The sequence below is a fragment of the Epinephelus lanceolatus genome, chromosome 8, assembly GCF_041903045.1.
Source record: "Epinephelus lanceolatus isolate andai-2023 chromosome 8, ASM4190304v1, whole genome shotgun sequence".
NCBI classification, from domain to species: Eukaryota; Metazoa; Chordata; class Actinopteri; order Perciformes; family Serranidae; genus Epinephelus; species Epinephelus lanceolatus.
In genome coordinates this window covers 46638965-46663281 of record NC_135741.1, presented here as the reverse complement: position 1 = coordinate 46663281, position 24317 = coordinate 46638965, and the positions used below count along the sequence as shown (strand labels likewise).

The 24317-nt window shown below is 43.7% G+C and overlaps 1 protein-coding gene across 7 annotated transcripts in view; it reads right to left on the bottom strand.

Annotated features, from left to right (window-relative positions):
* The window catches only part of vps13d (vacuolar protein sorting 13 homolog D), a 268286-nt gene that overhangs the window by 188629 nt on the left and 55340 nt on the right, over positions 1 to 24317 (bottom strand). For all 7 annotated transcript variants that reach the window (XM_033628067.2, XM_078170383.1, XM_078170380.1 and 4 more), the window contains 3 exons: positions 7462 to 7562; positions 707 to 875; positions 13 to 114 (listed from right to left, as the gene is read on the bottom strand). In XM_033628067.2, the coding sequence (XP_033483958.1) occupies positions 13 to 114; positions 707 to 875; positions 7462 to 7562 (372 nt within the window). The remainder of the gene's footprint in view (positions 1 to 12; positions 115 to 706; positions 876 to 7461; positions 7563 to 24317) is intronic.

Genomic DNA, 24317 nt, shown 5'->3' with positions numbered 1-24317 from the left:
ATCAGAGCTTACATCTGCAATCTCTTGCTGCTTTCGAAACCAGTCGTGGACAATTTCTCTGAGACTCTGAAGCTCCTCCAATGTCTGCTCCTCCTCCACTCGCTCCAGCTCACTCTGAGTGAGAAAGACAAATATCGGTTTAGTGATATGTGGTTGAAAGTGCGTTTAAAAGTACAACATCCCAAAATTCCACACTGGCTTTTGATTCAGGGTGCATCACAGCACACTGAATAAAGAAACAAAGATCCCAAATAACTGGGTACCTACTGGGGCCTACTTAGGGACAATCTTCTTTTGATCATGGAAAAAAAGGTTGTTGACCAATCATTTTGTCATAGTTTTCATCAACGAAATTAACACTGGTGCACATCTCACGCCGTGAGACTGGTGGCGTGAGCTGTGCGCTACATACAATACATCCTCTTTTCCTACAGACTCTCAATATGAGTTTAATAAAAAGATGAGGAATTTCCTGGAATTTGGAACCCTTCTTGGATCTATCTAATTCCATACAAAAGCTCATCCTCTTTAAAACATGTGTGACATTGTTAAGTCTTGAGTCTTGAGTTCTATCAGTACAATAAAAAAGAACATGAACAGCAATATAACTTTGTTGTTCAGAGTGGACATTAGGTTCTATTTAAAGATATAAACAATATAACTTCAATTTCTGTTGACGCATCATGTCTGTGTTACAGTGCAGCACCTCTTCCTGAGGACTCAGTGGGACTCCTTTGAGCCTTCTGAAGTAGAGGCTGGTGTAGGTCTGGGCATCTCGTGCCCGCTGCAGGGCAAAGTCCCAGCTGCCTCGCCGCCGCTGCTCCCTGATTTCACTAAGGTTGGCCTGGATGGCAAACATCCACCACTGCCGGCAGCTGCAGGGAGAAACAATGTAACAGGCTCAAATCCGAGGATTCAGAGGTTTATGACACAATGGGCCTCATGCAAGAAACAGTTTACAAACGGATATTCTCTTATTTTTGTTCGTATCCTTGATCTTCTCTTATTTTGTTGGTACCCACTGACTTTTGGGATTCACCAATGTTTTCTTATTTTTGCTCTTTTCTCAGGTAAGAAAAAAATTTACGAGTGGTTGAGAGCACTCTTACTAAGGTAAGAGAAAATCATCCTGTTTACACAGCTCAAAAATGACTTGTCAAATGCATGGAAACATATGGTTTTTTTTTTAATTTAAGGAACATAAGAAAACAGATTATATAATATAATTTAGATTATTATATGCTTTAACTGACTTTTAATGGTTTATTATTTAATTCAAAAATCCTATTGGTTAATTGAACCCAGTCAAGACTATAAATACCCTGGGATTATCTCACGAGTTCCACACCTGAAAAATGGCTTACTTGCTGCTGTTGGATGCTTTGGCAAACCAGGCTTTACCCAGAGAGCGTGTTTTTAGAGATCATGCCGATCTTTTTGCAGAGACAGATGAATGGCTGCTCAGCCGGTTCAGATTACCACACATTATACTTCTGGATTTGTGCAACACTCTGGAGCCAAAACTTGTGCGAAACACATGCCGGTCAAATCCTGTGCCTCCACACCTTCAGCTACTCAGCGCACTTGGAGTTTTGGCCACCGGATCATTCCAGAGTGTTGAAGTCCATCATTTCAAATATGCCACAATACATTTCCTTCTGACCAACCTGACCAACAGGTTGATGTTAAGAATGTCTTTTTTGCCATAGCCGGACTGCCAAATGTCATAGGTGCCATAGACTGTACACATGTACGGATAAAAGCCCCCTCTCCAGATCCATTTCCATATTTTAACAGATAACTCCCATTCAATCAATGTACAAATAATATCCGATGCAAACTGCAACATTATAAATGTTGTGGCCCGTTGGCCAGGAGAAGCACACAACTCCTTTGTGCTACAGAATACTTCTGTAGGAAGGCGACTGGCTCAAGCGGGTGCAGATGGGTGGCTGATTGGTAAGTGATTTATGATTCTAAAAATTAAAAAAAAAAAATAGGCTGCAAGCAGCGATGAACGGGCCCTCGCACCTTCACGCAACTCGGGGGGGCTGGCAGGACGCCTTCTGACGCGTCAGTTCATTTCTGTCAAAGTTAGACATCGCATGCAGGAGTGACTTGGCATATCCCTGATACAGTGCTGGAATGACATATTTCACATTTTGTATCACTTCCTCTTTCCACTAGAGGGAGTTGGAGAGCGCAGTAATTATACATCATGTTTTTGTACATCAAATATACACCACAGCATTTAACTTTCAGATAAATCAAAAGATAAGTGTTTGAGACCTACTTCCTGTCACCACTAGCTAACACTATGAGTATCAGGAAATATGGTCATATAAATGTTTTCAGGGCAGAACTAATATGAATCATCTGAAGTTTGATGGAGATCAGAACATTTACGGCAACATTATAGCAATTTCCTGTTTCATGGCGAGACATCAAAATTAAACCCTCTGCAGCACACGTAGACACTAATGATATATCATGTTTGTGAACATCAAATACACACCACAACACTGAAATTTCAGGTGAATCCAAAGTGTCTGATAAGAAGTACTTCCTTTCACCACTAGGTGGTGCTATGACTATCACGGAATATTTCACATTTTGTATCACTTCCTCTTTCCACTAGAGAGAGTTGGAGAGTGCAGTAATTATACATCATGTTTTTGTACATCAAATATACACCACAGCATTTAACTTTCAGATAAATCAAAAGATAAGTGTTTGATGAGACCTACTTCCTGTCACCACTAGCTAACACTATGAGTATCAGGAAATATGGTCATATAAATGTTTTCAGGGCAGAACTAATATGAATCATCTGAAGTTTGATGGAGATCAGAACATTTACGTCAACAATATAGCAATTTCCTGTTTCATGGCGAGACCTCAAAATTAAACCCTCTGCAACACGTATTGACACTAATGATATGTCATGTTTGTGTACATCAAATACACACCACAGCACTGAAATTTCAAGTTAATCCAAAGATAAGTGTCTGGTAAGAAGTACTTCCTTTCGCCACTAGGTGGTGCTATGACTATCACGGAATATTTCACATTTTGTATCACTTCCTCTTTCCACTAGAGGGAGTTGGAGAGTGCAGTAATTATACATCATGTTTTTGTACATCAAATATACACCACAGCATTTAACTTTCAGATAAATCAAAAGATAAGCGTTTGAGACCTACTTCCTGTCACCACTAGCTAACACTATGAGTATCAGGAAATATGGTCATATAAATGTTTTCAGGGTAGGACAAATATGAATCATGTCAAGTTTGGTGGACGATGGACCATTTACTCCAAATTTATAACAATTTCCTGTTTCATGGCGAGACAACAAAAGTAAAACCTCTGCAGCGCGTATAGACACTAATGATATGTCACGTTTGTGTACATCAAATATAGACCACAGCACTGAAATTTCAGGTGAATCCAAAGATAAGTGTCTGGTAAGAAGTACTTCCTTTCACCACTAGGTGGTGCTATGACTATCACGGAATATTGTCATATAAATGTGTTCAGGGTGGGACAAATATGAATCATGTCAAGTTTGGTGGACAACGGACCATTTACTCCACTTTTATAGCAATTTCCTGTTTCATGGCGAGACATCAAAATTAAACCCTCTGCAGCACACGTAGACACTAATGATGTGTCACGTTTGTGAACATCAAATATAGACCACAGCATTGAAATTTCAGGTTAATCCAAAGTGTCTGATAAGAAGTACTTCCTTTCGACACTATGTGGCGCTATGATTATCAGGAAATATGGTAATGAGAATGTGTTCAGGGCGGGACTAATATGAATCATGTGAAGTTTGGTGGAGATTGGACCATTTATGCCAGAGCTACAGCAATTTCGTTGTTCATGGCGAGACCTCAAGATTCAACGCTCAGCAGCGGGCACGCCATTCAACATTGGGCAAATCCTGTGATAACTTTTGGTCACAACATAGTCACACTTACATACACCAAGTTTGGAGCCAATCTGATTAAATCTGTAGGACAAGTTAGTTAATTTACAAGCCTTGGAAATGGGCAAAAATGCACCAAAATTGCACAGTAAATTCAAAATGGCGGACTTCCTGTTGGGTTTGGAGCATGGCTCCAAGAGGCTTTTTTGTACATGATAGAGTGTTACAGGTGCCTACCAAGTTTCATACACGCAGGTCAAGCCAGCTTTGGGGACTGCTTAATTGAAATATTCTAGGGGGCGCTGTTGAGCCATCTTGGTGCATCAAAGCACAAAAATCACATCAGACAACAGGACTTGTGACCTGTGATGTGTATGCCACGTTTGGTGAGTTTTCAAGCATCCCTTGTCCCTTCAAAACAACATCGTGTTTGATGGCGAACAAGGCGGCGCCACGGTGACAGCGTTTGATGAAAACTCAAAAGCTTCATTTTTAAGTATCATCAAGGTCTAAGGACTTAGACCAGCAAGTTTGAGGTGGGTCTGATTAACCTGCTAGAAGAGGGACATCAAAGAATGTATCAAGTAAGTTTCTGTTGCCAGAAGGTGGCGCTATGGCAGTGATTCAAAATTCCTCTGTAGATGTGTTCAGGGCTGGACTGTCATCATATGTGTGAAGTTTTGGCAAGATATTCCCACGTGGAGTCAAGTTACAGCAACGTTTATCATCATGGCGAAACATCAAAGTTTGCCACCAGGCCATGGCCACGCCCTTCGACGAAAACTCACAGTTTCCACAATAAAGCGTCATCAACGTCTTATGACTTTTTTCACCAAGTTTGAAGTGGATCTGGTCAAGTCTGTAGGAGATGTACATTAAAGTCTAAAACATGACATTTCCCATTGCCAGTAGGGGGCGCTATATTTATCTCTAATTATTGACATGTAGATGTGTTCAGGGCGGGACTGTCATCAATCCTGTGAAGTTTGGGCAAGATTGGACCATGTATGCTGGAGTTATAAACTACTTCCTGTTTAGTGGCGAGACCCCTAACTTTGACGCCATCCCACGGTCACACGCATTGACGAAAACTCAAGCTTTTGATAACTTTTCATCTTCAAGGTCTTGGGATGGAACAGACCAAGGTTTGAAGTCGATCGGATGAAATCTCTAGGACTAGTTTGTTCATTTATGACCCCTGGAAATGGCCAAAAATGCATCAAAATTGCACAGTAAATTCAAAATGGCCGACTTCCTGTTGGGTTTAGAGCATGCCTCCAAGAGGCTTTTTTGTACGTCTCTGAGCGTTACAACGTTACATAAGCCTGCCAAGTTTCATACATGTAGGTTAAACGAGCTTCAGGGGCTGTTTCCTCAAACTTTTGTAGGGGGCGCTACTGAGCCATTTTTTGGAACCCGCACACGAGACCCTTAAAATATCAAATTTTTCACCAGTTCTGAGATGTGTGCAAAGTTTTGTGAGTTTTCGGGTATGTTAAGCCTCCCAAAAAGGCAATTCATTTGGAGGAAGAAGAAGAAGAAGAAAAAAAAAATCCTTGCATTTCAATAGGGTCCTCGCACCGCTAGGTGCTCAGGCCCTAATAAAATAAATACACTGATTATTTTTCTTTATAAATCTCAGCCTAGTTGATTCTTGCAAAGGTTATGCCCTCAGCCCATGGCTGATGACTCCCCTGGCAAACCCCCAGACCAGGCAGGAGCGCTCTTACAATCACAGGCACGCACGCACTCGCTCCGTGGTGGAGCGCACAATTGGAATACTGAAGGCCAGGTGGATGTGCCTGGACTCGGCAGGTGGAAAGCTCCTCTACACTCCAGAGAAAACATGTTTGATGACTATGGCCTGCTGTGTCCTGCATAATGTGGCGATGAGACGTGGCATACCACTGCCAGAGCAGATACCCCCTGTGGAGGAAATCATGGAGGACCCTATTGACGCACCTGATGGAGGTGGCATCATCGTTCGGCACCAATTAATTGCCCACTTATGAGGTAAGTTAACATTTGCTTTCAATACCTGTGGGCATGTAAAGCCTGTAAATAGTAATATGGACTTTGAATAATCTTCAACTTTAGATGGTAGTGAACAACAAATTAGAGGAATTTCACACAAGCCAGTTGCAGTGTCATATTGTTTTATTTAGAATTTCTTTGAGTGTTTCATTCATCCTTTCAAGGTTTTCATTTATATTTTCTTGCACCGAGGTCATTCTGACCAAAATTGTAGATAGAACTTGCAGTGTTGAAAGTATCTGATTTTGGTTTTGCAGCGTCAGACACAACTTGCCTCCGGGAGAAACTGTGGCGAGGGCGTTCAGCTCCGATACACTCAATGTTGTGGCTTCCTGGCTGGTGGGGGCTTGAGTCCCAGATGTACCCGGCTGTGGATCCTCCTCATCAGCTGCGTTGGGTGCCTCAGACAAGACCGCAACCTCATCACTGTCAAATGGAGTGTCCAACTAAACACCTTTGGAGGACAAACATGTTGTTGTTTTTTTTAAGCACACCGAAAATGATTGTTTTTCAGTTAACATGTTATCCCTTGCATTTTTGTTTCTATCATATAACTATAAATGTCACTTTGGATGAAAGTGTCTACTAAATGAAATTGTAGAATTGTAAATTAAAGTCACTTACCTGTCAGTGCCACCTCTCCAATTATTTCCTGAATTCTTTGGTCCATTGGTGAGATCTTCAACTCTTCTTGTCCTCCCCCAGTAGTGATCATGCTGTGCTTGGCATGAGCAATGCACTTTTTTTGCCTCCATTTTCATATCAAACCATTTTCTTTTAATTTCTGCAACTGTGCGTCCCTCTGCTGACACGGCATTCACAGCATTGCATATATTTTGCCACTGCTGTGTTACTGCTGTGTTTCTGATGTGTTTGTGTTGTAACACCAGTACTGACGCTCTGGAAAATTATATTTTTCCTATGTTTAATTTCATTTAATAGTACCTCACTTTCATTGTTGCTGAAGTTCTTCTTCTTTCTACTACCCTTTTTCAGTGGCATCTCTCCAATTGTTGTGCCAGAGTTAGGTCTTTGAACGTGGCACATCACTTGGCCTGTGTTTAGTGGGTGTCACATATGCTAATTGCAAACAATCGGCCACGCGCCTCCAATTTACGATCAAGTGGGATTCATTATTCAGCACACCTGGGTAAGAGCAGATTTGGATGGTAAGAACATTTGGTGCATCCGGAGTTGACTTCTCTTATTTTTTCTCTTAATCCAAAAGATAAGAGAAAATATAAGAGAAATTTAAGAGAATGTTGCTGCATGAGGCCCAATGACACATTGTGTAGTGACTGACAAGTGTGAAAAACTCTGTTTAAATGACAGAGTCTGAATCAGTTTTTTCTGACCAAAGAAATTCGAAAATGTGAGAAAGTCAACTGACTGTTTGCTCCTACTATAAAAAAGCCATAAGTGTTTAAGATAACTACTAAGATTATTACATTATTATTATTATTATTATTATAATTGTTATTAAGATAACTTACTTCCCAGATATTGGCACTTTCGGTCTCCACTTTCGGTAAAGCATCTCTCTCTCCCGACGGTCCAGCTCTTTAAGGAATGCCATGATCTGCTGGTATTGAACCTATGAGGGAACACACATTCAGTCACTGGTCTGTCTGCCTGCTCCTGTTACATTAGCAGACATTTAAGCAATATTATACATATTGCCAGTAATCACAGTAAAATTCACCCTTGAGTGTAATTTTATGATTATACAACCGATATCAACAAAATAAAAGACAAAATCAAAATTTATTCATATTATGGGGTAACTCGCTCTGTCACGATCCCTCCACTCCTCTGTGTGGTGCTGTTGTACTGTGTGCTGTTGTCTTCTGGCAGGTTCTGGTCCAACGCAGCGTCGCTGTCATCAGGTGATGAACTGCACCTGGGCCCGGTGTTGTGCTCGACCATATATCCCTCCTTCCTCAGATTCCTTGTGTCTGCCGCTGTACCTACACACGCCTTCCATCTGTGGGGACGGGAGTGCTCCTACACCGCTGGTCGCTGAAATGGACCCTTTTGGCTTCTTTTGTTTAACTTTTATAAATAAACTAAGCGCTATTTGGCACTGATCCCATCTCTGCTCTCGTTTCTGGTTGCGGCCTCAGAGCCGGGTCGTAACAGATGGGGGCTCATCGGTTTTATTAATGAAGCCGGGTGTGATTGTAGCGTGACATGACGTCAGCGCACAGCTGTTGTGTGTAACACCAGCGTTTGGCGATTGAGCGCGTTGTTGCAGCAAAAGAGTAGCGTGACAGGGGTAAGTGTTTGTTTTTTGGTCTTTTCAGTGAAGCTGTTGTTTGTTTGGGAGCCAGAGTTAATGTGCTGGTGGTAAATTTGTAGCAGTGAGTTCAGCGGTCCGGTACAGCTGCTGTAGTTGCCGGTGGTTTTGTCCCTGTTAGGTTTAGCACAGATTCCCTTTTGGAGTTCGTGTGGGGGGTTGTTAATGTGGTGTGAACGCGGTTGGAGCTATATGCTCGGGAGCACAGCCGAGGCTGCAGTGGAGTCGCCAATTGTTGGTTGCTTCATTGGGTTTGCGGTAATTAGTGCATAAATACTCACCGCAACTAGCGCCTGAAGACTAGGGGGAGTTTAGCTAGATCTGGGCAGGCAGTTAGAGGGACTTTGCCGCAGTGACGTTTGGGCTGTGTGACGGGCTGGGTGAGCTCGGTGTGCCAAGTATTTTTTTTTTTGTGTGATTGATTGATTGTGTGTAGGTAAGTGAGTTCTAGTGAGCATGGCGACTGTAGAGGAGATTTTGAGAGCGCCATCAGAGGAGCTGCTGGAGGGCTGCTCACGTGAACAATTGATCCGGACTACATAGTATTTTAACTTTGATGTTGGTGATAAGAGGATGAAAGAAAACGTAAAAAACGTTATCAGAGCATTATCAGTGGTATTGCTGAACTTGCATCATCGAGTTGGGCGTCACCCTGTTTGCTGGTAGAGAAGTCTGATAAAAGTCCTAGGTTTTGTACAGATTACCGTAAGGTAAATGCAGTTACAATACCCGATGTTTATCCATTGCCTCGAATTGAGGATTGTGTCGATCAGGTTGGTGCAGCGTAGTTTGTCAGTAAATTTGACCTGCTAAAGGGGTATTGGCAGATCCCACTGTCCCAGACAGCAAAGGAGATCTCCGCGTTTATTATGCCCTCTGGTTTGTTCTCCTATAGTGTCATGAGTTTTGGGTTACGGAACGCACCTGCGACTTTCCAGCGACTCATGAATAGAGTGGTGTCAGGGTTGAATGACTGTGCTGTGTACTTGGATGATGTCGTCATTTACAGTGATATGTGGGAGGAACATCTGGCCCGCATCAAAAGCCTGTTCAATCGTCTGAGAGAGGCACGTCTGACGGTAAAACTGGCAAAGTGTGAGTTTGCCAGGTCCAGTCGTCTATCTTGGTAAGGTTGTGGGGCAGGGGAAGGTGTGTGCTGTCCAGGTTAAAGTGACTGCTGTTAAGAAGCATCCTGTTCCCTTCACGAAGAAAGAGCTGCAGCGTTTTCTTGGTTTGGTGGGATACTACCGCAGTTTTTGCAAGAACTCTTCCACTGTGGTAGCCCCCTTGACCGATTTGTTGAAGGAGGACACCCGTTTTGTTTGGTCACCCTTGTGTCAGCAGGCCTTTGAGAACATCAAGTCTGTTTTGTGTTCATCTCCTGTCCTTGCAGCTCCTCGCATGGATTGACCTTTTACATTGCATGTGGACGCGAGTAATGTGGGGGCGGGGGCCGTGCTGTTTCAGGCAGATGATAGAGGTATAGATCGTCCTGTGAGTTTTTACTCAAAAAAGTTCAATTCTTTCCAGTTGAACTACTCTGTGATTGAGAATGAGACCCTTGCGCTTATCTGGGCGCTGCAGCATTTTGATGTTTATGTGGGTTCGAGTGTTCCTCTGGTGGTGTACACTGATCACAACCCGCTAACCTTCCTACACTCAGTTCATTGCCCTAATCGCAGGTTGATGCGTTGGATGCTGTATTTAAAGTCTTATTGCTTGGACATCCGCCACATCAAAGGCTCAGATAATGTCGTGGCCGATGCCTTGTCCAGAGCTTCGTGCTCTTAGGTATCTTTTGTCTGACTGTGTTAACCGCTCTGGCCTACTAATTTTCTTGTCTATCACTCTCAAATGCTTCTTCAGGCGCTGGAGTTGCTGAGTGGGCGGCTTGGTTGGTGGTTGGCTGGTGGGGAATTGCATCGCAAACGGTCAGTACAGTTTTCCATCTGGTGGTGGGATTACTTTAGTGGTGTTCCTTTATGTTTTTCAAACTATTGTATCTGGATATGTATAGGTCCGATTCATAGATTTCATTTGTCATGTGAAGTTGATACAAGTGAGCAGTTGTCGGTTTTCCTGTTGGAAACCTCTTTGTAAGGGGGGAGTGTGACGACCTCTGTGTGGTGCTGCTGTACTGTGTGCTGTTGTCTTCTGGCAGGTTCTGGTCCGACGCTGGGTCATTGTCATCTGGTGATGAGCTGCACCTGGGCCCGGTGATGTGCTCAACCATATATCCCTCCTTCCTCAGATTCCTTGTGTCTGCCGCTGTACCTACACACGCCTTCCATCCATGGGGCATGGGAGTGCTCCTACACTGCTGGTCGCTGAAATGGACCCTTTTGCCTTCTTTTGTATAACTTTTATAAATAAACTAAGCGCCATTTGGCACAGATCCCCTCTCTGCTCTCGTTTCTGGTTGCGGCCTCAGAGCCGGGTCGTAACAGTTCTCAAAATAAAACATGTTTTGTGAGTGTTATCTCCTTTTCCATTAAAAAAAGTTGTGGTCTGATTAATAACTAAAAACCATCAGTCACCTTAATAATCCCCTATGTAATACTTCTCCAGCGAAAAGGCCGTCCCTCTGTAGAAACCTAGCAACACAGAAGATTTCTAGTCCCCGTTGATAACAAAATGGAGATCTTCGAAATTATAACTTACAGCCTTTCGGTACAGTTGAATTAGGGGTGGAAAAATGGATGCTGTCCCCATACATCAAATAATCCCCCAAATAGCTGTCAATATCAAACAAAAAGTCTTTGATAGCCCAAAGTCTTCTTTATCTACTTTATTGCAGTAACTGTTCATTACATCAAGTACAAAAAAGTATGTATATATATATATATATATATATATATATATATATATATATATATATACACACACACACACACACACAAAAAAGTATGTATGTATATATATATATATATATACACACACACACACACACACACATATATATATATGTATATATACATATATATGTGTGTGTGTGTGTGTGTGTGTGTGTGTCATTGTGCCAAAATGTGGTCTTGGAGACACCTATTGTAAGGGGATCTACCACAGAAGCTTTTTTGAGTATGAAATTGTACTAAATGAAATTTCTCAAAGCTGGACTAACACACCCAGATAATAAGATTGGGAGTCGAATTACTCCGGCACATATACAGTCTGTTGGACCCAAACTGGCTGGGGCACTCTGTGCATGCTCCACACTTTCCAGTTGAATAGCACTAAATGCATAACAGAAGAAAAAGTAAAAGAACAATGTACAGCATGTATGAAATTTACAGAGCTGTAAAGTTGTCCACCATGGTACCAGTTTGCTGCTAGCTAACCGTAGCTAACTTGTTTGTTGACTGTTTGGTCTGTGACATTAACAGGTCAACCGGAAAAGGTCCTATACTAACAAGCTGAAAGGGGGCACATCACCACCTATCGTAGTGGAGTCAGACATACTTCGGCCAATAAAAGGATTCCCCTCCCGTGCTTGTTTACTGGGACAAGGACATTAGTCCCATTAAATGGCCTTGTAGCTTCACTTAAAGGCACTGTATGTAAGAATGTGGCCAAAACGGTTACTGCACTCAAATTCAAAATACTGCCGCGAGTCGTGATTCGAGGTTGCTGGACAGCGGCACGCTGGAGACTGATTTGTTTGCCCACGGGCGGCTGCCGTGGCAGGGCTGCGTTGCCACGTCCTTGATCTTTGGTTTTCCAGCAGACCATTCGAGCAAGTCCGGCTTCTCTGCTGCTAACGCTGCTGCCGGGATACAGCTGAGGAGGAGCCAGCTGCTAATGCTATGTACCGGGACACTGCTAATGCTGCTTGCTGTACTGCTGTAGCTCAGTCGTAACTGTAACTGATGCTGAGACTCTACTGACTGCGTGACTGGTAGGCGGCGGTGGGTGGCGCAACAGGCCAAAACACAAATTCAAAACATAAACATGATTTGCAGACCGTAATTTTTTTTTTTAAAATGCAAATATTCTGGCCTTACTATTGTTGTCGGTGAGATCAGTATGTTATATGAACATTGTTCCTTGGTCTCTGTGACACATTAGGATGATTTTACGACTATTGGCTTTAAATTTCTTACATATAGCTCCTTTAACTAAGCATGTACACATACTGTCTCACAATCATGCAAGATGCAGTCACGAAACTTTATAAATGTGTAGTTGAAATAAAGGCTGATTTTGAAGATGGGTGTGGTCTGAGCAACAGTAGTGGAAGTAGACCTTTTATATCTTTTTTCTCTTTACTCTTTTAATGTAAAATGGTATCCTTTAAAATGTTTTATATTGTATTACTTCATAAAGCATTGTGAATTGTCCTGGTGTATGAAATGTTCTATACAAATAAAGCTGCCTTGCCTTGCCTAGGAAGTGGGAAAGGAGCCCACATTAACTTTAAAGAGGCAACAGATAGCATCTTTTCCTAAATATATCATTATGAAAATAATGGGCTGCACAGGGTAGTGGCCACAGTAAAATCAGACTATCAGCGTTTACATAGGTTACTCAGTGGCTTTGCAATCTTTGTAATAAGCTTCTGCCACCGGGGGCGAAATTTCACGGAAAAAATCTGCTTTATGGCAGGAAACGCATCATGTATTGCGAAACTGGTTGGTCAGCCAATTAGGGACTGGAGCTGGTCCTTATGAGGAGTTGGGCATGAGACAGTTGAGTCACGAGCACAATGGCAGACGGACAAAGTTTGGAAACAAGTTAAAAACAGCCTAGAGAAAGAAAACGAGCTCCTCTGTCTGAGGAGGCAAAGAAGAGCAAAAAGGAGAGTGATAAAAGAAGAGGAAAAACAAGAGTAAACCTCAGTCAGGCATTCAAGAGATGGAGGGAGCTCTGTGACTGATGAGGCTTCAAAATCGATGTCCAGCTAGCTTTCTTTCTAATGGATCAGTAAGTAACACGGCTAAGTGTTAGCTAGACGAGGGAGGACTGTACTGTATCACAAATCGCTGCAACCAGGGAGCGGGTAGCGAGTGTTGGTCAGCTGACATCCTCGTTGCCATTCTACGGCAGCCCTCGGACAGTGATACCCTCCTCCCTTCCTTCTGTTCTCTTCTCATGGAAGCAGCTATCGATGGACATCGCCCAGCTAAGTTAAGCCCAGCTGTGAACACTGGACTTTTCACTGCAACGGCCTTAGACTGAGGAGCATGAAAATCAGTTAACGTCAGTCCACACAGCTCTCCCAAGCTGGCCTGGAGAGCAGGGAGATCATATCGGTCACTGGCCATAAATGTGAGGGCAGCCTTCGCAGCTACTGGGCACCCAGCATCTCCGACTGGGAAAAGTGGAGTAAAATCCTCTCCTCCGCTCCCGTTTGTCTGGTGAATGCCTCTCCTCTGTCAATAGACTCTGCCAGCAATTTAATAATATTGATGCCAGTTGTAACATTTGAATGTTTTAGTAGTAAGCAAAAAAAATAACTCTGCTGCACGTTGGGGTTCCATTCCCCTGTCGGGAGTTATTTTTCAACTGTCACCGGCTCACTATACATTATCCCTTACGTGTCTACTGTTGTTGTACTGATACTGTACATATTGGTATAATTTACTGTGAGTTGTTTGTACTGGTACTGTGCATTCGGGTATAACTATTTGCATTACTATTTGTTTTTTCTTCAGATAAATCTGATCTGTTGCTTGGTCTCTTTACTTCTTTATCTATCAATCAATCAATCAAACTTTATTGTATAGCACTTTTCATACATTAAAAATGCAGCACAAAGTGCTTCACAGAATAAAAACATACAACAAAAATATTACATACATATTGAACCCCACCCGCCCACACACACACACACACACACACACACACACGTATAAACACACACAAACACAGTCAATATAGTCAATAACATGGCTGGGCACTGAGGAACCAGGTGAGGAAAGCCTAAGGCCACAGGAAGCACCGCCACAGAGACCACCCTGACCCAGATAGACTAGGGTGGACTCCACACATGGTGCAGAGCCTGCCAGTCCTCCAGACCTGAGGGATCTCCAGGACAATGTCCCCGCGGGCAGACCGGGCACACCTCTCAGTGTGGAGGCCCCCCATGAGGAAACACTGGAGCTAAAAACTAAAAGACTAAAAGGAAATATGATAAGATAAAACAAGTATGAGATAAAATAATAATAAATAAATAAATAAATAAATGAAGATTTAGAAACTTAATAATAATGAAATGCATAAAGATGAAAAATAAATCATTTAAAAGCATTAGAATTTAAAATAACATATAAGAATTAAAAGAGTAAAAGAAATCAGTTAAAAGCTAAATTAAAAAGGTGAGTCTCCTCTTAAAAACATCAACAGTCTCTGCAGTCCTGATGCTCTCTGGCAGGCTGTTCCATAAGTGAGGGCCATAATGGCTGAATGCAGCCTCCCTGTGGGTTTTTGTTCTCACTTTTGGAACAATTAAAAGGCCGGTGCCGGAGGACCTCAGGATCCGCGAGGGTTGATATGATAAAAGCAGGTCAGATAAATAAGATGGCCCAAGACCGTTAAGACATTTAAAAACTAATAAAAGAACCTTAAAATCGATCCTGAATCACACGGGGAGCCAATGCAGCGATTTTAAAACTGGTGTAATGTGTGCCCGCCCTCTGGTCCTCATCAGCACTCGTGCGGCTGAGTTTTAGAGTAGCTGCAGGTTAGAGATGGTCTTTTTGGGAAGACCAGAGAGCAGGGCATTACAGTAATCTAAACGACAAGAGATAAAAACATGCATCAGCACCTCCGTGTTAGCCTGAGAGAGAAACGGGCGGACTCTGGCTATATTCTCAAGATGATATAAACCTACCTTTGTTACATTTTTTATGTGTGGAATAAAACTAAGCTCAGAGTCAAAAATGACGCCCAGGATCTTTACACATTGTGAAGGTTTAAAATCTTGTAGTTTTGGTAAAAGTTTCTCTCTCTCCTGCCTTCAGGACCAATAACTAAGACCTCTGTTTTGTCCTGGGTGAGCTGTAGGAAATTCACTGCCATCCATGACTTGATATCTAAAATACAGTTTAAAAGGGTATCAATTGGCCCTGTGTCATCAGGAGACACGACAATGTACAACTGTGTGGCATCTGCGTAACTGTGGAAGCTGATACCGTGCCTCCTGATGACGTCCCTAAGGGGAAGCATGTATAGATTAAAAAGAACTGGACCTAAAATTGACCCTTGGGGCACCCCACACCTAATTTCATGCATTCTGGAGGAATGCATAAAACAGTACCAGAGAAGCCGACCAGGTTTCTGAGTTTGTTTAATAAAATGTGGTGATCTACTGTATCAAAGGCAGCAGTTAGATCCAGTAGTACCAAGACTGTGAGTTTTTGTGAATCTGCATCAAACCTGATATCATTTAAAATCTTTAAAAGGGCTGTCTCTGTACTGTGGTTCATCCTAAAACCAGATTGATATTTCTCTAAAATATTGTTTCCTTTTAAAAAATCATTTACTTGGTTAAAAAACAGTTTTTCTAAAATCTTACTTAAAAACGGTAAGTTGGATACAGGTCAGTAATTATTAAAAATGTTGGGATCTAAATGACTCTTCTTCAGAAGGGGCTTCACCACTGCCGTTTTGAAGGCAGTGGGGAAGACACCCGTCTGAAGAGAGTAATTTACTATGTTTAAAATCTGTTCCTCAAAGAATCCATGAAATATTTTTAAAAGTGATGTGGGAATCAGATCTAAAAGACAGGTTGTTGGGTTTACCTGGGAGAAAACTCGACCAAGTGTCCTTGCATCAACCAGGGCAAAACTCTCCAGTGTTTCCTCAGGTAAAAGCAATGATCCAGGTGTGTTAAAAATTACATTCTGTTGGGATAAAAGACTGGATCCGATATCATCGATTTTACTTCTGAAGTGGTCTGCAAAGTCCTCGCAGAGGGCATCTGTTGATATGTTGGATGGTTTATTAAAATTGGTGTTGGTTAAAAGATCGAAGGTGGAGAAAACAAATTTAGGGTTGTTTTTATGATCGGAAATGAGTTTTGAAAAGTGGGATATTCTTGCCTGTTTGACTGTTTTATTGTAGGATTTGAGTTGTTCACGTAATATTTCAAAATGAACTGTCAGTTTAGTTTTTCTCCACCTCCTCTCTGCACTCCTGCATTTTCTTTTCAGTCTTTTGATATTATCATTTCTCCACGGGGGTGTAGGTTTTGTTTTTATTGTTTTTGTTAAAAGTGGAGCCACTGAGTCAAGTGTTGACTTTAATTTAATGTTAAAATTGTCCACAATAAAATCACAGGGTGCAGGTAAAATCTCAGCAGGAGTGCTCTGTAAAATCTGGATAAAATTTGCAGCCACTTCAGAAGTTAGGTAGCATTTCCTCACTGTTCTCACCGGGGCCTCCTGATGGCTAAAACTGGTGATGTTAAAATACACACAGTAGTGGTCAGACACAGCCAGGTCAACAACAGAGGACACACCAGTGGACAGGCCATAGGTTATGACCAGGTCCAGGGTGTGTCCTGTGTTGTGAGCTGGCTGTGTGATGTGCTGTTTAAAATCCATGCAGGTTAAAAGGTTTAAAAATTCTCTGGACATTGTATCAGAGATGTTATCAACATGTAAATTAAAATCACCAGTTATTAAAATTCTATTGTAAGTGGTGTGTATGATTGATAATAACTCTGAGAATTCACTGATAAAAGAGGTAGAATGGTGGGGTGGTCTGTAAACTGTGATGCAAAGAATAGGACTGCTAAAAACAAAGGCATGATGCTCAAATGATGTGTAACTGTTACAAGAAACTTCATTTGAGTGCAGTGTGCTTTTGGTTATAGATTCAGTCCCGCCTTCTTTTTTACCCCCCCAGTAGAGAATAAAAAGTTAAAATTTGTTGGGCAGGCCTCGGTGAGAACAACTGGTGCGTCAGTGCCAAGCCATATTTCTGTTAAAAGAATACTGTCAATATTATTCTCTAAAATCAGGTCATTTATAATAAAGGTTTTATTTAAAAGAGAGCGCACGCTCAGCACGGCCAAGTTAATGTTCGTGCCGAACGTGCGCTCATCATCACCTGAGCGATGTATGGAAGGAGGGTGCAGGATGTTATTATCACGAGGTTTGCTCCGTGGACGGGGTGCTCTGTACCTTATGATGGTCTCTATTGGGAATATTTCTGGTGAGAGTGTTGGTGACAAATGAGACCGGTAGGGGGAGCTGGCATGGGGAACAGTACTCGGTGCCACTACTGGTGCAGGTGGAGGTAGAGTTTCTGTGGAGGGGGCGTGTGATGTCAACAGTCAGTCATGAGGAGCAGATTGAACAGCATGCTGAATGTTTGAGGATAGCATGTGGCTACCCAGCCAGTTGAAGTGAAGTCCGTCGGTCCTGAAGAAGGAAGACCAGTTCCAAAACAGATTAAAATTGTCAATAAAACCAAGGCCACGTGCACTGCAGGCGGACAGAAGTCAGGTGTGGAGAGAGAGGGTCCGCGAGAAGCAGCACGCTCCACGCCCAAGTGTGGGGATCGGGCCGGAGATAAAAACGGACTTTCCACAGCTGCTTAAAAAGTTAAAAAGGGCACTGAAATTGTTTTTGGTAAGCCCAGACTGTTGGCGAGCTAAATCGTTTGTCCCAACATGTATAACCACTCGGTTTATGGAGGACAGTAGTGAGCGCAGCCCCGGGAGCTTATCCAGGAGGACCAGGACTGTGGCTCTAGGGAAACATAGAGTGGCAGCGTTAAAGAAACGGATGTTTCTCACTATGGAGTCCCCCACTATCAGAGTGGATGGGGGGGAAGAGGGGATGAGGAGAGGACGGCTGTGGCTCCCCGGGGGAAGGCGGCGGGCGGTCAGCATCCGGACCGTGTGCTGGGGTCACCAGGAGAGGAGTCTGAGCAGACAAATGTTGCGGCGAGGCAGCGGCAGCAGTCCCTTGAGGAGGATTATCTCCCGGTTTAGGGTAGTGGGGACCTCCAGAGCGTCTCAGCACAGCCTCCTTCAGGATCTTACGCCGAGATGCAGAGGTCGTTGCCCGGGAAGACAGCTGCCAATGTGGCCCCTCGGCGGAGCGGAGAGCTACCGGCTGAACATCGCCTGCTGCCGGTGGAGAGGAAGCCGTGCTAGGAGAGGGGTCCAGGTCGCGACAAGACGGAGCTGGATCATCCCCAGACAGAATCACAAAGCGATTGGAGAGGCTCAGGCGAGGAGGCGAAGCAGTCCCTTCCACCGCTGTCTTACGACCCCGGACCGCCACCTCGGCCCAGGACGACTGATGGTGAGGTGTCGAGCAGGAGGAAGGTCAGGGACAGGTGGAGGAGTCCCACGGAGCTGTGTCCTGCGGCTGCGGTGAGGGAGGCAATCCGTAGTGACTGCTTGTGTGCCACATCCAAGTAGCTAGCCAGAAGTGACTCTTTGTTTTTCAATTCATCCGAGAGCCAGCGGATGTCCTCTTTAAGGTCAGTGATCGTTTTGTTTGCTTTCCTCAGCAGCAGATCTTCTTCACTGGGCATGACGTTAGCTGCTCCGGCTAGCTTAGCCATCAGGATAAGTGTGCTGGCTAGCTGTGCTAGCTGTGCTAGCTTAGCCATCAGGCTAAGCTAGCTTGATGTGTTTGTGCGGTGGGCTTTCCAGTCCACAGGCTAGCTTTTGGCTGTTTATTCAAAAGCGTTTGTCTCTGCACACTGGTTCGAGGTGGTTCCAAAAAGAGGAGCAGCTTTCGTAGTGTGGAATAAACCGGACTTCTCAGACTCTTTTAGTGAGGGAACTCATTCAGCGGCTCCTCTGGCAGCAGTTCCAGCAGTTCAATTTGGTCGTTGCGACAGTGCGAGCAACACCGCTGATGCTAGGTGGCGCCAAGCTAAAAAAAAAAAAAAAGAATCCTATCTGTTGCCTCTTTAAGTAGCAGATCGCTGTATCGCAATATATTGCAATATATTTTATAACAATACTCAGCATATTCTAACTTATGTAAATCGCAATTATATTATAAAGTAATTGAAGTATCGTGATAATATCATATTGTGGATCCTCTGGTGATTCCCACCCCTAATAAAGGCCAATAAAAAACATAGTGCAGGGGGGAAATCTTTTTGACACTGACACCGTTTTCATTGACTGATTGATCCCATTTCTACTTTGCAGAGTTACTAGTCTTTCCTCCCACCCTCCCTCTGTGCATCCTAGTTCAGCTGAGGTTAATATAAGACCTCAAAATAACTTTGGAAGATCCCTGTTTCATTAGTCTAAGTGAGCCTCATATAAGCTTCAGCTGAAGCTTATAGTGTGTCATTGTACTAAAATTAGGAGTGTGGGTCTTGTCCCACATCACTTACATTGAAATCACATTATGAAGATATTTATTTGGGCTAGTATGGAAAGTAGAAACAATTACAGTGACCAATAACCCTTTCAATATAAATATAGGCATGTGTTACGGTCACGGTCTGGGTCTTTCTTTTTGTTTTCCTTTATGGTCTATGCAGAGCTGGTTGTGAACCTGAGGTTGCTACCGAGACCACCACTTTTAAAGATGTCTGTGCACTTGTGCTCATGGAGCAGTTTAAAATGTGTGTGCCCCAGCCCATAGAAATTTATCTAAATGAGCAGGATGTGAAAGACCTCAGAAAAGCAGCCACGTTAGCTGATCAGTACGAGCTAACTCACCGTAGCATTTCTGACAGAGGTAAATTGTTCAGACACGAAAGGGAAACAGACAGAGATGATGGCGCAGTGGGAAAAAAATTGTCTGGCTATAAAAAAAATTCGGACCGACTCCAGAGGGCCCAGAATGGGTCTGAGCATGTCTCCCCTCTCCCTCCTGAGTCAAAACACGTTGGATGGTCTCCTCGAACTGAGGTTTATTGCTTTTATTGCAAAAAACCCAGTCATATAAAGTCTGCTTGCAGGAAGTTGCAGAGTAAGGAGGCAAAGCCTGTAGCCTGTGTAGGTGTTCTGCCTCAATTATGGGAATCCACTGAGCTTGTTGATCCTTCAGAGGAAGAAGTGTTGAAAGATTATAAAGGATTTGTGTCTCAAGGTGCTGTCGCAGTGTCGGAGGATGGTCAGGAGGTCCGAGTTAAAGTGCTTAGGGACTCTGGAGCAGCTCATTCACTATTACTGAAAGGAGTGTTGGATTTACCACCATCTACCGCCACCGGTGTGTCAGTTGTGGTTAAGGGCGTTGGTGACCGATATGTCCCAGCTCTTAAACATACATTTTTTGTGAAAACTGAGCTGGTAACTAAAGTAGCAGCTGTGGGTATTATTGACACTCTCCCAGTGAAAGGTATTACCTTTCTTTTAGGTAATGACCTAGGGGGCACTAGGGTGCGCCCAAGTGACCCTGAAGATAATCCAGTACAGGAGAAACAGAGTGAATGTGTTGTCCCTGTTGTGCAAGAACAGCCATGTGAAGCACCACAAACTGTAGCCTTAGAGAAAGAGCACCCAGAAGTTTTCACCGCCTGTGTCGTGACCAGATCGGGGACACAGTCTCAGGAACACTTGGATGCTCAGGTGGAGGAAACCTCTGTTGACCTTTCTGATACATTCCTGATTCAGTTGGCTGGAATAGAAGAAGGGAGTCAATTTACTCGAGAAGCCTTGATCCAAGCACAGTGTAAGGAGCCTGCTATAGCTGCCCTCAGAAAGACGGCCATGTCTTTAGTAGAAAGCCAAGGGGTAGCGACAGGGTATTATTTGCATCATGATGTTCTAATGAGAAAGTAGCGTCCATTGCGCCGCCCAGCTGATGAACACGGGACAGTACTTTCATAGGTGGTGTTACCCAGTAGCTTCAGGAGTGAAGTGATGCGTTTGGCTCATGAGGGTGCTTGGGCCGGCCATTTTGGTGTCCGGAAGACACAGGACAGGGTTATGCAACATTTTTTTTGGCCAGATGTGCGTAAGGATGTGACGAGTTATTGCAGATCCTGTCACTCATGTCAGTTAGTGGGCAAGCCCAACCAAACAATTCTGGTTGCACAGTTGACTCCCCCTCCAGTCATGGAAGAGCCATTTTCCAAGGTCATGATTGATTGTGTAGGCCCCCTCCCCAGAACTAAGAAAGGAAACAAATATCTTCTTACTATTATGGATGTGGGTATCCGATTTCCAGAGGCGGTGCCATTGCGTAACATCAAAACTAGACCTGTTGTTGAAGCCTTGTTGCAATTTTTCTCTCGGGTAGGGCTGCCGAAGGAAATTCAGCATGATCGAGGTACCAATTTTACATCTAACTTGTTTCAGGATGTTGTGTGCCAGCTAGGCAGGTGATGTCGTCCGCCTATCATCCACAGTCCCAGGGTGCAATAGAGCGGTGCTATCAAACACTCAAAACGATGATAAAAACCTATTGTATGGAGTGCCCTGATGACTAGGATATGGCTATGCCTTTTCTTTTGTTTGCCATTAGAGATGCCACAAATGAGTCAACAGGTTTCAGTCCATTTGAGTTAGTCTATGGACATGAGGTCCGTGGACCGCTCAAAATGATGAAGGAGAGGTTACTTCAGTCAGCACCTCAGAGTGACACACTGCAGTATGTAGCCACATTCAAACATAGATTACAGTCAGCTTGTGCAGTGGCTAGGCAGAATCTGCAGGCAGCACAGAGCAAGATGAAGCAACAGTATGATAAGAAAGCGGTACAGCACACCTTTGCAGAAGGCGATAAAGTGCTTGTGTTGTTGCCAATGAATCAGCCAAAGTTAGGGTTAAAGTTTTGTGGCCCGTATGCTGTAGTCAAGCGTGTGGGTGAGTGTAACTATGTAGTCAGCACCCCAGAGCGTAGACAGAAAACCAGGTTGTGCCACATTAACTTGCTTAAACCTTACATCGGTCGGGATTCCGAAAGCCCGGTGTGTCTGGTAGCAACCGCAGAGAGTAGCGAGCCGGGGGGGGGGGGGTGGGGGGGGGAGTATGATCCCGAACCTCCAGAACCAGTATCTGCTCGCTTACTCAATTCAGGAGTGCTAAACAATCTCAGCCAGCATTTAGAGTACTTAGAGCTTGAACATGCACAAGACATCATGAAGCTTATAAAGAAGCACCCAAGTCTATTCAGGGGCGTCCCCAGTCTCACCAACTTTGTCTCGCATGATGTAGATACGGGAGATGCTGTTCCTATTGAGCAGAACCCGTATCGAATTCCACCTTACAGGCAAGAGGCTGTTAAGGTTGAACTGCAGTACATGCTAGAGACTGGTGCTATTGAGAAGGGGGCAAGTGCATGGAGTTCTCCACTGGTACCTGTTCTAAAGCCAGATAATACGGTGCGCCCATGTATCGATTTCAGGAAGGTTAACGGTGTAACCAAGACAGATGCTTATCCTATCCCTCGATTAGAGGACTGTATTGATCGTATTGGTCAGGCTAGCTTTGTATCCAAGTTTGATCTTCTAAAAGGATACTGGCAGGTGCCACTAACCCACCGAGCGAAGCAGGTGTCAGCTTTTTGTACTGCTGATCAGTTATACCTGTGTCGAGTGTTGCCCTTTGGCATGAAAAATGCCCCAGCAACCTTTCAAAGGTTAATGAACACCATCATGTCAGGATTGGCCAATGTGCTAACTTACATTGATGATGTTGTTGTGTATAGCTCGTCATGGACAGATCACATGGTGCATTGTGAGCAGCTGTTTGAGAGGTTGGAAGCCACGGGCCTGGTGGTGAATCTCCACAAGTGTGAGTTTGGGAAGGGTCAAGTCACCTACCTAGGCCATTTAGTAGGAAGAGGAGCAGTAAAACCTAGACAAGCTAAGGTACAGGCCATTGCAGATCTTGCCACTCCCACCTCAAAGAGGCAGTTAATGCGCTTGCTTGGGATGAGTGGATTTTACCGGCGTTTTGTATCTAACTTTGCCGATGTGGTAGAAGTTTGTGTGGACACCTGAGTGTCAAAGTGCTGTAGAGAAGGTGAAGGCTATCTTGTCATGTGAGCCGGTGCTAAAGGCCCCTGATTTCTCTGTTCCATTCAGGTTGGCAGCTGATGCCTCAGACCTAGGAATCAGGGCTGTCCTTCTGCAGCCAGATTCACAAGGCATAGAGAAACCTGTAGCCTACTACTCTAAAAAGCTTAATCGTCATCAGCAGCGCTATTCCACCATCGAAAAAGAGGCATTAGCTCTGGTATTGGCAATACAGCACTTCGAGTTCTACGTGGCAGGTTGTCAGAGGGAGTTGTTGGTTTATACAGATCATAACCCCCTAGTCTTCACTGAGAAGTTTAAAGGAAAGAACCTCAGGCTATTTAGGTGGAGTTTGGTGTTACAACCTTACAACCTTGTGATCCAACACCTACCGGGAAAGCTTAATGTCACAGCAGACACTTTGTCCAGAGGATGAATCTGGTCTACAGTATCTCTGAGGGTTTAGTGAGGGAAAGTGCCCTTGTAAAGGCAGTGGACCGACTGATTAAGGCGATGACCAATAGGACTAGTGGTCTGTGAACCACATTCATTACCCCTACCATCGTTATATATATGTCGGCCTTGACGCCATAGAGAAGACAGCTATTATGGTAAACTTCGCCTAATCACTTTTGTAAATATTTGTTTGTATAGTGTTAGATGTTGTGTCCAAGAAGACTGTTTTGTAATCTGTCCCAGCTGACAGTTTTGTAATTCTAGGTCTAGAGAAGAGAGACCAGTGGTTTTAAGAAAATTTTAAAAATACTTACCTATAAAAAGTTTAAAATTTAAAAAAAAAAAAAAAGGAGAGAGAAAGAGAAAAAAAAACTCTGTATAGCTATTTTTTTTTTTGTTTTTCTTATAAGTGGGAGAGACTGTTACGGTCACAGTCTGGGTCTTTCTTTTTGTTTTCCTTTATGGTCTATGCAGAGCTGGTTGTGAACCTGAGGTTGCAGCTATGTTATTATTGTTATGTATGTTGTGCAATGCCTTGGGACAATGAACTACAAATCCCAGAGCGGCAGGTCCCAGGTGTTACGGTGCTGTGTGCGCAGGCGTGTGGCGGGGACCTTTGATTACAAATGGCATACAGCTGGTGAGGACGCCGCGAGAGTGGAAGCAGTATCTGCACGACCCAACGGACAAACGGCGATACCTTTTATA